General features: G+C 41.3%; 1 protein-coding gene and 1 non-coding gene across 2 annotated transcripts; both read left to right on the forward strand.

Moving 5' to 3' along the window:
- Positions 1-3,071: 3,071 nt before the first annotated feature.
- Positions 3,072-7,973, forward strand: LOC117246821 (fetuin-B). Its single transcript, XM_033610801.2, has 7 exons — positions 3,072-3,483; positions 3,705-3,818; positions 3,996-4,074; positions 6,152-6,318; positions 6,602-6,715; positions 6,899-7,033; positions 7,213-7,973. The coding sequence occupies exons 1-7, from the start codon at positions 3,286-3,288 to the stop codon at positions 7,468-7,470; spliced, it is 1,065 nt and encodes a 354-aa protein (XP_033466692.1). The 5' UTR covers positions 3,072-3,285; the 3' UTR covers positions 7,471-7,973.
- Positions 7,974-9,585: 1,612 nt separating this feature from the next.
- Positions 9,586-9,657, forward strand: trnah-gug (transfer RNA histidin (anticodon GUG)). Its single transcript has one exon. It is a non-coding gene; the product is annotated as a tRNA-His (tRNA).
- The last annotated feature ends 6,567 nt before the right edge of the window (positions 9,658-16,224 follow it).

Genomic DNA, 16,224 nt, shown 5'->3' on the forward strand with positions numbered 1-16,224 from the left:
AACAAACTATCTCCAACTGAACAGTGACATAATCATCATTGACCCCATATCCCGGACCAAAGCCACCCACAACCTCTGCTTCACCTTCGATAAATGCTCTCTGTCTCCCTCACCACACACCCGCAACCCAGGAATCATCTTCGACAGCCAGCTAAGGTTTGACCACCACATCAGTCACATCACCAGGACTGCCTTCTTCCACCTCAAAACATTGTCCGTCTCTGACCCTCACTCCCCTCCTCTGCTGCAGAAACCCTCATCCACATCACATCCAGACTGGACTATTGCAATAGCATCCTCTATGGCTCATCATTCAAATTCCTCAGTAAACTTCAATACATCCAGAACTCCACTGCCCGCCTGCTCACCCACACCCGCTCCCGAGACCACATCACCCCCATCCTCCAAATCCTACACTGGCTCCCCATCACATATCGCATACAATTCAAAATCCTCCTCCTCACACACAAAGCACTCAACAACCAGGTCCCCTCCTACCTCATACACCCACTCCACCACCACACCCCCTCCGGCGACCTCCGCTCATCTGAAGGAAATCTCCTCTCACTACTTGCACGGACCGAGCACCGAACCTGGGGGGACAGGGCCTTCTCCATCTCTGCCCCCTCCCTCTGGAACTCACTCCCCAAACCCATCCATATCTGCACACACCTCCCAACATTCAAGACCATCCTCAATACACACCTATTTAAATTAGCTTTTAATGTACAAGTTTGTGTGTTTTATACTGTTTTATTGCTGTTTTCGAGTTTTATTCTGACTTAGCTCTATTTAATGATTTTTAAAAAACTGTAAAGTGTCTTTGAGCATTTGTTAAAAGCGCTTACGCATAAAAATTATTATTATTATTAAAATACAAATGGAAGGAGGTGAAGTGTTTTATGCAGCAATAGCCATTTAAGTTTCTACATTTTGATCCTTGTTTTTTCCCATGACTTGTAGGTTATTGTAATTGTTATGAGTCCAAGCTGACAACAGCTCCCATGCTCTGCTAAAGAGAAAGCTACTAATTTTCACTGTGTACTTGAAGACCAGCAGGGGCAGAGCCAGACATTGTAAACATTCAGGGCTCAGGCCAAACCTAGGGGATCCGGAGGCTGAATTTGCATTTTAGAGGATAGTGAAAGCATAGCCCAACCTGCCTTATGCCCCTTTTCCACCAAAATTAGTGCTTGTACACAGTTTTGTTAAACACACACTAAAAATAGGTGTTAGACTCCTTTTCCATTGCCAGTAGACTACAACTGTGTATACAGCTCTTTGTTTGTTATTTTGGTGTGTCACGTTCAACGTCACAAACAGGAAAACAGGTTAATAAACAGAAGGGAGCAGCATGAAGGCCAGTGAAATCTTTACAGTGGTTATGTTAGGGATAATGTATAGTGAGTCAGTGACAGTTGAAGAATAACTCCCGACAGGGGAATGGAACCCCAGCGCGCAACTGTCACCGGCTCACTATACATTATCCCGCTTAGAACATGGCTTACTACTTACTTCTTCTAGTTGCTTGTGCCAGTTTGCTCCTGACGGCCCTGTGATTTTCTCTTTCTTTTCTTTTTTTTTTGCTGGGGACATGTCATTTTTTAGCCAAACATCAAGCGTTTTGTCCTCTCCCAAAATGTTAAAAGTGATGTCCTGAAAATGCTGCATTTTTCCCCTCCGATCCTATTTGGCCTGTGTGGACTAACGTTAACTGATTTTGATGCTCCTCAGTCTAAGGCCGTTGCTATGGCGTCCCTAGCAACGGAGCAGCAGAGCAGCGGTGATACCTCAAGAAATAAACACCGCAGAATTTTGTTGACTGACCAATCAGAATCAAGTATTTAAGAGTGCCATGTTCTATTTTTTTTATATATCCCTTATCTATTCAGCCTCTCTTTCAAAATCAATGCACACTAATGTGTAACAATGTCTGTGTGCTGCTTGGGTGGAAAAGGACAGTATTTTTTTGGTGGCAGGTCATTACATCTCACCAGTTAAGGGGCTAAACTTAGCGCGTTCCCCCAGTTGTTGTGTTTACATCTATGCCGAATGGAGCCAAAGTCGCTAAACACCAGTGACTACTGCAGTCATTTGACCCGGGTGAGAAGGCAGATTGTAAACTTTCCCATTACATTAAAAAGGGAGATGTTAGTGGGTGTTTTGTGCTGTAGAAAAGAGGTTTTATTCTGCCTCTGGTTGGCTTAACCTGTCATTCTTACCCTTACCCAAACCAATCCAAATCCTCTTGCACAAACCTAACCAATCCAACCAATGAAGGCCAACCAGAGAGAGAGAGTAGGGCGGGTCATGCCTTCGCTCTCCTAGGAAATGCTAATTTGTGTCCAGGGGCATGCTCCCCTGAGGAGATTTTTAAGTAGCTTTATGTACTAGCACCTTTGGCCTTGGGCTGGGGTCATTTGTACCATTTGACCCCTCAAGACAGTGGGCCTGTATAGAGTCTACATCCTATTTTGTATCTAATTGTTCTTCTGCTGTCTTTGTCCTTCTGAAAATATAACAACTAAAGTTGAGCATGACTATTTTTCACTCCTGCAACCTAAAAAGAGGGGAAAAAACTGTCTGATGGTACTATTTTCAAGTTATATAACAATTGGGCGTCAAGGACATTACTTATTCTGACACCTGTTTTTATTATACTCTGCTAGAGTAGAGTTCACAAAATGAATGTTCACCTGACAAATCTGCTACATTTGAATCCATGCCATAATAATCTGGGCTGCTGTAACTTCAAAATCAGGGACCCCGGCAATGCCAAGTAAATATGGTCTTCAATACTCTGAGTCGAAAATTAAGCCACAGGAGAGCATTCACTCAACTCGACAAGGAACTTACAGGAGGTTTTCGATGAGGTGCTTCTTTAAACAAGGCTCTCTGAAATTTCTTGCATTATTTTCAGTGAGGATAGTATCACATTTAAGAAATTAAATTAGGTGTGCTGTACTTAAGGAGCTTCCCTTTGATTTAATTCGTTTCCCCTGTTCCCCAGTGCACTATGACCCTTCAGTCAGTGTGAGCCAGCCATTGGCCTGCAGAGCAGCAGATAGCAGCTGTTTGCTCATTCTTTGGGAAAGAGGGGAAAGTCCAGCATCAGCCTTACGTCTCTGTCCAAACTCTGTCTGGAAAAACTTGGATTACATGTATTGCAAAGGAAGATTTACAAACCAGGCCTGTGTTAAATGTTAATATCTTCCAGGATAGGCTTTAGTGGCTCCACTGGATAAAAATAGGGTTTTTTATTTGTCTTAATCTGTGTGTTTGAGGATGAGTGTGTACCTGCTGGTCCTCTGTCTGGCTTTGCTGCAGCAGGAGGGAAGAGCAAGGCCAGACCATCCAGGCTGCAATAGCCCTGAGGCAGTGAGGGTGACAGAAGAGGCCCTGGAGCAGATCAACCAGGACCGGACAGACGGATACATCCTGAGTCTCAACAGACTGTATGACCTCTCTCACACTCCTGACACGGTGAGAGCGAACACACACAAACACAAACAGAAATATGAGTAGATCTTGCAACAGTGTGACAGTAGATGCAATAGTATTTGCAGAGAGGGAGTGGACCAGCCACCTTGCTTGCAGAGCCACAAAAAAAGAAAACTAACATAAGAATTGTTATTTAAATATGAAAAGAAACACTGAAGTTTGTGTGTGCGCTTGTGTGTGTATGTGTCTGTGTGTGTGTCCAGGAGAAAGATGGGTCGCTCTACAAACTGACCATTGATGTCATGGAAACTAAATGCCATATCACCAGCAGGAAACCATGGAAACAATGTGAAGTCAGAGATATTAGTAGTGTTCCAGTAAGTACCACATAGTGGCGTATCTTCACTCTTCAAGATATTTGGTTTTATACTGATACCAAAATGATGCTTAGTTTAACACTGGCATACGATACCTATGTTGCCCTCTCTGTTTCATTATGTGTCCTTGTGTCTATACTTATATATACTGCATGTCTCTGTGTTTGTGTCCTTCAGGTGTATGGAGAGTGTGAGGTATCTGTCTTTGTTGACTCTCAAGTCAAACTTCAAAGCTACTCCTGTGCACTTCGTGAAGGTAGATCAATTGAGTTATTTTGACTCATTTGGGATTCTTTCACTTGCTTGAATGTTATCACTGGATTAAATGGCTGTAATCAGTGGTTGTCAGCCTCATACATATATGGGAAGGGGCCTGCTACACCTACTAGTTGGTTCAGAAAGCTGTTATCAAATCATTAAATGGTCATCAGGGGCATATGTACAAACATGTTAATTGTAAGGCAGCAGCCTCTAGTGAACATAGCAATTATGACGGGAGCCAAAGAAGGAAGTCATGTGACGTTGGAGAAAGAGCGACAGGAGGCCAGGGTGCGTCAGGGTGGTAGTTGGGTCAAACTTGTCCTTTGTGAAATCAAAAGTCAAAGCTGACATACATACTTAACTTTCGGCGACTTTCGCTTTTTTCATGTCAATTTGGGTGACTTGTGGGAATAGTGTAGATCCGAGGAGTTTGCATGGCAGTGCAAGAGTCTGGTTAATAATTCCACTAACACAAACGAAATGAGCATATGACAATGCTGCGCGCAAAACAGCTGTGTAGTGTGTGAACCACTTGTTTTCATTTGGATGATGTGCTGCTGGATCAAAGATCATAGAGCGCTACACATAGGGCAGGGTTGTCAGGTCCGCTTATAAGCCACGACTTTGGGCTTGTTGTTTTGTAGAGTCGCTTACAAATATTGGTAGTCGTGGGTTGTGTTTTTTTTGGGCTTGTTTCTAAAGTGGAATTGCTTATTTGGGCTTGCTCTCTAAATGTCGCCTTTCTCTATATATATATATCTGTCTAATAAGTTATTTAAACGCATGATAGTATGTTGGACTGCAGGATGTTTCCACAGCTCCGCTCCCTCCACCCCTCTCCTTCTCCGCATACACAAAGGTGACGGTCAGTCAATGAGACTTTTCACATTTAAATTGCGTGATTAATTGAGGTTCTTTAACTATTTTGCTAACAAGGGGGCGAAATATGGAAAGAATACAATAAAGATTTGTAGAAAGAGAGAGGATTAAAAGATTCGACTTCAAAAGGGGGACGATTCAAAGGCAGTGTACAGATTCAGATTCTGTGTGAAATATCTACTTATCATTCAGATCTTGTTCAGCATACCAGCACTGTCAGTGAAAGTAAAATGGCTTCTTTTAGGCAACTTCTTTACTTTCATTTTCATTCATTCATTTATTCTTCCCACGTTTTGGTGGGCTAGTTGGTTTGGTAGAGTTCAAGAGCAGTAAATACAATGTACTTGTAAAGTAATTTTGAAACGGTTGCTTATGAAACGCTGATAAGTCCATGCATAATATACAGATTATCTACAGTGGCCTCTGGCTATTTTTAAGGTTGTCATTTTCATGCCAAACAACGCAAACATTCCATAAACATTCCGCATTTTATATCAATTCTAGAGTGAGAAAGGACCTTGTAGCTGGTATAAAAAGGAAATTGTGGAAAGAGGTAGGTTGAACTGCACTCTGTTTTGGTAGTTTTGCTGAAACATTCAAATTTGTTCGTTTGCAGAATGAGGAAAATTGAGTGTTCGTGTATTTTAATATTCAGAATGTTGCTTCAACAAGCTCTCTCTTTTTCGACCATACAACTGTTTGCATCGCTGAACTTACATCACGTTATGTCATGAAACAAACATATTTATTTTAACGCAAATCACAATCTTTTTCTAAACCTAACCACCACCGGTTTTAGTGCCTAAACCTAATGAAACTGAAACTGAAACTGCAAAGCCATTTAATGCACTGATAATGACAATTTAAACATACTGGCAGGAACAACTTCCCACCCATAACTATGAGACGGCTAATCACTAATAACAGCCATTTAATGGTCTGATAACATTCAAAACTGGGAATTTTATTTAACACAAAAACACAAAAGGTCTGCACCTTGCTGCTTTCATTTTGTAAATGTGAGTGAGGTATAAAATAAAGATGCTGACATACACCGCGTTCTTTCTCTGGAAATTTTCTTGCCCAAAATACCTCCCTGAGGCAAGTAAACATGGCTGTTTTAAATCCTCAACAAACATTTTGGCTCAGCTACTTTCCACTGACCTTTGAGCCTGTTAATTCTTGTGTTTCAGTTCCTGCTACCGCAGTGGTGGATGTGTGTCCAGATTGTCCCACAGCTGACAACCTGAACGAGCCGGTCATCAAGGAGACAGCCAATCTCTCCCTGCAGAGGTTCAACGAAGAGAGCCGCCTGGCCAACTACTTTACTCTGGAGAACATTATGAAAGCTAGTTCACAGGTCAAGACAAAATAAAAAAATAATCATAATAATATTTTGGAAAGCATCAAGGATGAGTTTTGATGTTGTACATGGTGCCCTTTTATCAGATTGATTATATATAGTAATAACCCCCTGAATGAAAAAATATGTTCAGAAATCTTGACTGAACTACATCTAAAATTAGGCTTTCTTACCTTATTATTTAAGAATTCTTATCTCTGGTAAATAGTTCACGGTTTGTAGAAAACTTACACATGTCTGTGTATGTGTGTATGCATTGTATCTTTATGTGTTTTGTCAGTGGGTTGTTGGTCCATCCTACTTTGTGGAATTCACCATTGTGGAGACGGTGTGTTCAAAGAAAACAGAGGAAAGTGAACTAAGCAACTGCCCACCTATGAACTGTCAGTTTGCTGTAAGACACACACACACACACACACACACACAAAATATTAGCAATGCTTTAATACATAATTTAGTGTTCTTACTCTTGGTTCCACCCAAAGGCCCCACCATTACTGAATCTTTTCAGGCTCCAAACATGATGTTGCCACGTTGTAAATCCAGACTCAACTATTCTTGATTTTTTTTCTCTCAGCATAGAGGCTTCTGTTTGGGCACACACATGGCCCACGAGGAGCAGTTTGAAATCCGACTCCCTGTCGGAAAAAAGGACAGCTCATTTCACAACCGGAAACCTGTAGAGGTGAACTGTGAGATCTACGAACCTCAGGTGCTTCCTCAGATCTGATCTTTAACATTTAACATCAAACCAACTATTCTAATGTATTAGTTGTATCTCTGTTATCTCATTGCTCTCAATCTCACCACTTTCTTTAATGTGTTCCTTTGCAATTTCCTGACATCAGTAGAAACTGTTTGCCATACTGTCTCTTTTCTCATCCCCTGCAGGCTGCCGCTGCGGAGGAGCAGGCCCATGCAAAAGCAGACAGTGAACACACTGAGCATCAGCCCCACAACCACACACACCTGCACCCCCATGAGCACATGCACTCAGTCACATCCAGCTCAGACCTCACTGTCTCCAAGCCTCGGGGCACCCTCGGGACTGTGGTCAATCAGCCTGCCCCTGTCCGATCTGCCCCAGCAGCCAGCTCCTGCCCTGGCCCACACAGACACAATCTGGGTTTAGACAGACTCAGGCTCTGACTGGCTAGACCAGGACAGTTTAACTTTGATCAGTTACTCAAGCTACATTTTTCCTGCATGTTGTAATTAATTAAGAAGGACAAGAAATTGTGACCTAGAAGTAAAATATGGAAGGACAGTAATTAATCCTTGTAAATAATCAGATTACATTAACTGATTAAAGCATTTACATAGAGGTAAATTGTATCATTTTCTCACATGGGTATTATTTAGCTGCAGACGTCACAAGAGGAGATGATACTCTGTGAATAAACATCCATGAATCTGCTTAGAATTAATAGAAACAAAAGACTCTCCTTATTACTCCATAACTTTCCTGAGAATAATTGTGTTTTTAAGTTTTATTTAGTATTGGTATACTGCAAACAGGAATTGCTCTTGGCTTATTCAACATATTTAATGGTGAGGAGGAATAATAGGAGGAACAAAATCCATTAGTAATAACTTTGCATGTTGCACTGTAAATTTATCACTGTAAAACAGTAAAATCAAGTTGGCAAGCACTTACTTTGCTGCATGGTGTTTTCCATATTTTTGTTATCTTCCAAAGACTGACAGATATATCAATGTATCACATTATATGGAAGGTAAAAATGTGTACAGTACGAATGTGTTACTTTAACTGACTTATCAACATATACCAGGCTTTTACTGTACAGTTGATTCCTTTCAAGCCTTTTGAGAACAATATTTTCTCTGATTTTACATGTTTAATGTAATCTAAAGGTTCAAGCTCTCTGACTAAATGAAGCTAAATTTAGTTGGTGGTGAGGCTCTGCACTTGCGCCCTCTATTGTTCAGCTGCTCCAGAGGCAGTTTTTGCAGTGGAGTCTGTCAAAGTGAGAAATCATTTTATTTTAATGTCACTGATTTGCACTTACAAACTAACCCTTAGCAATGCCAATGTTACAGTGGCCGCACATTTTCATACACCTTGTGATCAAACCCAGCAGCTATAAGAAAGAATAGTGCAAGACACACAAATCTCTTGATGCATACAGTTCTGTACTTTGCGGTCAAACAAAGCTATACAAGACATAAACAAGTTAAACAACTATATACTGATGGCAACTGCACTTCATGTCTTGACTAGTATTAACTTGTTTTCACTGTTTAATGGACTTTAGAACAAAGTAAATACTGCTGCCACTAGGTGCATCTAAATATGGGCCTAAATAGTATTTCATGCTGTAACTGTATGGCTCTATGAATGGCTTATGTGAATATCATGTAGATTTTTGTATTCATCAAATTCTAGCAACCATGAAGGTCTTCGTTTAGCTTCAAACAGCGTCCTTGGCTACGATTTTCTATAAAAATGAAGGTTATCTCTTTTTGTATTCCTGTTACGATGTCCAACAGCACAAGAAGACATTTTTATTCCCGATATCTCAGCCGTTTCTTATTGGTGTCTGCTGTTTATCTGCCACCAGCATGCACGCGCAACTGCTGTGACGTACCTGTGACATCCACTAAAAATTGGTCTATTGGTCAGCTGCCTCAGAGGCAGGTTTTGCTGTAGTGGAGTCCTTCAGAGGATGTCTGTCACAGTGAGGAATCATATTATTTTAATGTCATTAATTTGAAGTTAAGTTAGTGAAACATAAGGAGAACCCTTTGATTGTTGTTTTACTCACCTGCTAATGAACAGTCTGGTAGGCCTGTTGAGTTGTAGGATTTGCAAAATCATATCCAAACAATAGTGAGATTAATGTAGGTAAGTGTAGCACACATTGTCAGTTACAATCACACACTAAAACTAAAAACACTAATTAGCCTACCATCTGTATAAGGCTACCATCCAGTGCAACTTGAATCAATACTGTTACTGGTGGCTTTACTGAAATAATTCATTTATTTTTTTTCTTTAACAACAATAATATCTATTGAGATATTTTTGTGATTCCATTATCTTTAAGTTTAATGTGTGTTACAGTTAAGACTCTTTCTTACCTTAGGCTGAATTAAGATCCTGACACTGAGATGGAGATTATATCCTCTGAGAATATAACATAAAAACCCAGTAATAGCCTCCAGTAACAAAGGCCTTCTCTGACACGTCACGCTGCTCTGCAGCAGGTGTTTATTCACTGCAAACACGCTTAGCAGCAGCTCGCCGTGATCGTATAGTGGTTAGTACTCTGCGTTGTGGCCGCAGCAACCCCGGTTCGAATCCGGGTCACGGCAGGATTTTGAGATACTCTGTTTCTGTATATTAAAAAGTTCTTGGTATTACAGTTTGACTTTACGAAAACACTTTCACCCCAGGTTTAGAAGAAACTTGTTGTTACAGTGTCCAACACAACAAAGCAACAGAATAAATTAGCTGCACCACATTATTTTAAATTTAGCAGCACATGGACCAACTCCAAAATATATATAATATGTTTTAGCTTGAGTTGTAACCTTAATACACCAACAAACAGCCTAAACTATACACACACTGCACTGCTACATTAACAGCTGAGCAAAATTCACATGTAGCATTTCACTAGCTATGTTTCCAACCAAAAGTGATTCAAATCATTGGGAAATGGGCATTTAAAGGGCCAGTGTGTAATATTTGGCATGGTTTATTGTCAAATCTGAATCTGAATCTGAATATTCTACCCATTAATATGTTTATATAAGTGTATAATCGCTATAAAATAAAATTTGTTTGGTTTTCGTAGCCTTATAATTATGCTTTTATATATGTATATATATATATATAGCACAATAGTATCTTGCGCCGCCATGTATGTACGGCAGACTGAGCGGACAATCCAGCCAGCCAGAGAACACGTTTCGTGTGTATAAATAAACCAATGAAGACAGCGGAAGGAAGGAAGAAGGAGGAGGAAACAGCAGAGAGTGTTAGTAGTTCGTCGATAGCGAGTAGTGAAAAGTTTTTTTAGTTCTAAAGTTTGCGAATGGACCACACTTAGCACACAACAGGAGAGAATGAACCGGAACCGTCATCTGCGAGGAAAAGAAGACGCAACTTCACTCCTTGTGATGCACTCTCTGCGGCGCTTTTCCTCCTGATGAGTGTGTGTGTTACGCCAGAAGAGTCAGAGTTTGGGACAGAGTGGAGTGTTACTGGAGTTTTTAGAGTGCTCAAATAAACAGGCCTTTTTCTCGAATGCTCCTCTGGTCTCCTGCTCGTGAGGGATTCATTACAATATGTAACATGGCTTAGGTTTCTAAATAAACATTCAACTCGTCGCTAGATAGACCTACTCCTAAAAAACTTGTGTCTGCGCAAGGCTTTTTGTCCCTACGAGGCCACCGTCATTTACCCGACGGGAGGGGTGAGCGAGTGAGCCCTGCAATCTAGAATTTGACCACTGATGTCACTGTTTTCAACGGTTTTCAACCCATTTTACACACTGGCCCTTTAAAGAAATATAATATGTCCCCTACTCCCTCCATCCGACGGATACCTGGATTACGTGAACCGAAAGGGGTGGCCCTCCATCATCCTGCAGGCAGTCGTGGATGATCAGTACCAGATCAGGTATATCTGCGTTGGAGCACCCAGCAGTGCGCACGACGCAGCTGTGTTCACCATGTCCGACTTGTACAGGTAGGGCTATGATCCCAAAGAAAGTTATCTTTGTAGTAGCCTAATCAAAATATCAAATAAATTTAACTGTCTGTATTCGAATGCTTGGCTATTAATGTAGACCTAATATTAACAGTATCTGTGAAGCAGACTTTTTTGTTTTTCCAGTTTACTACTCCTAATCCCATAAGAGCCAGCAGCCAAAATTTCAGAGTTCATTGTGCCTGTTACAATATGCATGTGACAAATACATCTGATTGTGACTATCTTTAACAGATTCCCTGAGAGACATCCCCAAGCCAGTGCTGAGGTAGAGGGGGTCCAGGTGCCTCTGCTTAGAGCAGGAGACCTGGCCTATCCATTACTCCCTTGGCTGGTGAAAGGATTCTCTAGTCCCAACCTAACAGAGGAGCAAGAGGCCTTCAACGCTCAGCTTAGTGCTGTTTGTGTTAAGGTATGTGTGTTTACGCCTAGGAACTGGAAATAACATACAGTTTTTCTCAGTTGCTTTGGTGCATTTCTCTGATCAGAATTAAAATTCTCATAACTGTTAGTTCAACCTCCACAACATTTAGTCATTTGTGCACATCAAAGTAGCAGTTTCTCATTCCTTCCAACAAATTTCAAATGCTTTTGGACATGCATCAATTGCTTTCATACAATTATCTGCTGTTTTATAACATTATCATTTGCTTATGTCATGTCAGTCAAAATGAACTATACTTATGAATGCTGAATAGTCATTCCCTATAAAACTAATAGTCCTCATTTCATTGCTTGAGTCATTACATACAAAAATGTTGAACTAGTTGTCAAAATCTGTCAAGCAAATTTTATTTTATTTTTTCATTTTTTCCTGAAAATGTCTCCTAAATTGAACAATTTCTCTCAGGTGAACCTCAGCTTTCACTGATGAGGAAGGGTGTGTGAAGCATTAGTTGTAACCAATGATAAGCCACTTCTCCACAGTCACATCTGGATGTGCATGAATGATTTACAGTACTGTGTATGTTGTATGTTCAGTTCCAAAATGTACTGCAATATTGTTTAAAGTTGTGCACAGCTCTGCTAGTGATGGCCGAATGGAGCCTCGTGAAGCATTTTCTTTATTTACTGAGCCCACTAGATGGCGCTCTTGGTTTAAAGAGAGAGGCTCAAAGAATGGCAATTCAGGGTGTTTTACTGTAAACCTTTTGTTGAACAGAAAGCGCCATCTAGTGGGCTCAGAAAATAAAGAAAATGCTTCATGAGGCTTCATTCAGCCATCACTAAGCTCTAGCCAAAGGCTGTTTCTTATGTTTGTTGTAAATAAGTGTGTATTTTTCTTTTGCACAATGCTGTGAACAAATTAGAATTGCAAAGAGCATATGCAGTAAAAATGTGAAATATACGTATTCAGTGTCTTGTACTCAGTTACCTCACTAAATACAGTAATGTGTAACTTTACTGTAGTTTTCAAATGGCTGTGCAAATAGTGTATAGTGCTGTCTTGAGCATTTTCAGGTAGTGTCACCAAGATCTGACTTTTTTGCATTGGAAAACACTTACAGAGTAAACTGTCATAATGAAAACATGACAAAGCCACCTTTTTCTCCGCCATGTACTTCTGCTTCATACTTTTCCATTTGTTCCTTAACGCGGTTCATGGTTTATCAAAGCCCCCAATGTAGACTCAGGGTGTTCCGGACACTTGGCACAGTAAAAGTCCCATAAGATATCAATGCGCTGATAGATACGCTTGATTGGTGTGTCTATCTCTGGGGGCAGGTCTTACATGCATACCAAAGTTTGATGACACATTTTGGGACAACCGTTTGGGAGAAATGTTGAAAAAACAGTCAGTAGTCACGGTGTCTGGAAGACGGTGAGTGCTCACAGTAATCCGGACAGCTGGAAATTCCCACTCTCGGTATTCCGGACAGGTAAGAAGGAGTTGTTTCTAATATTATAAAACCATGCAGTTTAGATGAATAGCTAGAGGATATGTTATAACATACGTATTATTTCTATGTATTTCTACATTTTTTTAACTGATAAATGCTTATTTAAAGGCACGTGGTTAATGGCGGTGTGCGACTGAAATGTGAAACCACGAGGAGGATTAATGAACTCTGGTAAATTTGAAAGATAATTAATATAGTGTCAAATAATTAAACATAGAACTTGCAAGACATTCATAACCAATTAAAAACAAATTTCAACACATGTAACAGAACAACAATAAATTCAAAACAAAACAATTAACTTATCGAAAAACAATGTCAATAATACAATGATATTTAATTTTATATTTGTGTAAACTATTTACAGTGTGTGCGTGTGTGTGTGTGTGTGTGTGTGTGTGTGTGTGTGTGTGTGTGGGGACCAACAGTCCACAAATTTAATTTAATTTTTTATGCAGGGACACTGCATTTGTGGCACAACCACTCCTCCTCGGGCACCTCTTCAAGGTCGTCCACACAGACTACGTTCACAAAGTTCACACTGGACCCACTCGATGATATCATCATCTGCCCCTGGTGGTGCCAAGCTGCGGCAGGTGGCACAGTGGCTGCCACTGTCAATGGCAGCGTTGGCTTTTTGTGCCCTCTCCTGCCTTGCTTTCTTTTCTCCTTTCTTTTTTTCTTGCTCCGCCTTCCTCTTTTTCTTTTTCTTCAGCTTCCAGCCTGTCATGATGCGCCACATACTCGTCGCTCGTGATGACCCTGGCCTGTAGCGGCACCTGACGCCGTATCCCTCCCACTTTGGTGGAAAATGTGGGTGTCATTAGGATGTCGGCAAGTGCAGGGGGAATCAGGCCAGCTTCCACAAGGTAGTTCTTTTTGCTTTTATTGCATGTTGGGCAACATTCTTGTGGGCTGGCTTCCTGTGGGCTGGATGTGTTTGAAACAGATGCTGGAGGAGAGGCGGAGGTGAGCACAGCGGAGGAGGTCGGAGGAGCACTGCAGGAGGAGGAGGTGGACACAGCGGAGGAGGTCAGAGCAACACTGCAGGAGGAGGAGGTGGACACAGCGGAGGTCGGAGCAACACTGCAGGAGGAGGTCGGAGCAGCAGAGGAGGTGGGAGCAGCAGCTGCACTGGGCACGAGCTTTACAATCTAAATAGAGTTTGTTCAGGTTAGAAACTAAGTTAGTATTCTTCACACAAAGTTAGACTTAAGTTGCATAACACAATAAGAATAATATTTTTATTTTTATTTATCCCCATTACGCCGGCTGGCGCATAGGGCAGCAACAAATTTCTTTTGTTGCCGTTTCCATAGCATATTCACTTTATTTTTCACGGAAACATGGACGCAAAACAGAACGCAGCCAGCTTCCGTTTTTTTGTGCGACACTTCCGGTCCAGCACTAGTTCGTTCGTTTAGGAACCTTACAAATGTGTAAATGGGAATCGCCTTGTTGTTTACCTTGTTGAGTTTAGCTAGATATATATATGTGTATATATATATATGTCACATTTTTCACGTCACTATGTCACCGTTTAGACTAATCTGATGTTTGTAAAGTCTATAAACACAATGATGAACAAACATTACTATTTCTGTGTGCACATTTTGTAATTAATAACATTGTTATCGTAGATTAGCTGGGCTAACTGTTAGCTGTTAGCTGTTAGCCGTTAGCGGTGTCTGTAATAACTCAATAACTCAATGGACGGTCCGTGAAAAAATATTTTCTCCAGCAGATGTCTTAGTTACAACATGATTGAGCTAACTGGAGTAGTTTCATGTCGTATCCAACAACGGGAGGCTTTTAACAGATGATGTCCTGATGTTAGCTTTGCTGCTGCTGTTAACGTTAGATGTCCCTGTCAGCTGCAGCAACTGATGCTTTCTAGACATCGTGATTTCCCAAAACTGAATAAATTCCACACATAGCAACACAAGACTGCTTTGCTAGCTCAATCATGTTGTAATGGCTGGATGGTTGATGCGTACAGGCTGTTTCGGGTGCTATCAGAGCCGATCCGCGCATCACTGTGGCTTAATGATCAACTCAGTCAATTAAAACAACCCGTCCTGTGTTAGGAGTGTATGTCGCTGACAGAAAGAAAGAAAGAAAAGAAAAAAAAGATAGAAAAGGAGCGTACACCTCACATATTTATTTCTCACAGGTGCGCACACGTTTGGCTGGCATGCAGAAGCACCGTCTGTGTGTCTGTGTGTCTGTGTGTCGAGGGTGCGAGCTGCAGCTTCAGCTGCTCAGGTAGAGAGGCTGTGTAGCCCGGTGTGTTTTTTCGCTGATTCGGTTCTGCAGGTTCTCTGCTGGTACACTGGAGACGGGGATCAAGCAGTTTGTCTCACTCGGGATAGACTGTGCTTTTTTGGTTCATAGTTTTTGATTGATGTGCGATTTATTCGCGTTTAGAGGGAATTATTTTTACCGGCAATTACCGGATAACGGAAACGTGGGCACAGTTGTCTATATAAAATACACAGACTAACTAACGAACTAACTGATTGACTAACATAAACAATTGAAAATTGAAAAAAATTAGCTTGCACTGTTAGCTCCGGTAAGGGAAAGCGGCAGACCGGAAGTCACGCACAAAAACACGGAAGTTGATCACCTCCTCTTACTCTCACTCCTCTACTTTGCTGCTCACCTCTTTCTTCAATGTTGCCACCATCCATTGTTCTCCAAACAAACCAGGAGCCTATCTGTGACCCTTTTATGACAAATTGCTGATTGCTAATTGCACAACAGCCTTTGGAGTTTAGAAATGTGATTGGCAGTGTGTTATGTGTGAACAGAAAGAGAGGGAATTCAGGAAGAGTGTGCAAGATATAGGGAATTGTGTGTAGTGTTGGGAAAAATGTGTGGTATGGAATGGGAACGTGTCTCAAGCAGAGATTGTGCTTGGAGTTCAGCAGGATTGGTTTGGGAGTTGGTACATGAATTTCAGATTGTGCACATTGTGTCTGATGTTCCAATTAATGTGTTTAAGCAATCGTGAACAACTGTAATATGTACTGCCCCTGATTATTTCAATGCAAACCTTTTCAGAGCATCCGTAGAGGCTTTGCGGGGGACCATCCAAGGCGTATGCCATGCTGGGAAGGCATCGAGGATATATGATGAAGGGAGGGACACTTGCACCCGCTGCAGTGACCGCTAGGTGCACAGTTATGTGCTCCCTTGTCATGGTCTGCTGCTGGTACACATGTCTCTTCCCTCGTTGGCACATCACCTTTTCTTTAGACT

The sequence above is a fragment of the Epinephelus lanceolatus genome, chromosome 6, assembly GCF_041903045.1.
Source record: "Epinephelus lanceolatus isolate andai-2023 chromosome 6, ASM4190304v1, whole genome shotgun sequence".
In the NCBI taxonomy this organism is placed as follows: Eukaryota; Metazoa; Chordata; class Actinopteri; order Perciformes; family Serranidae; genus Epinephelus; species Epinephelus lanceolatus.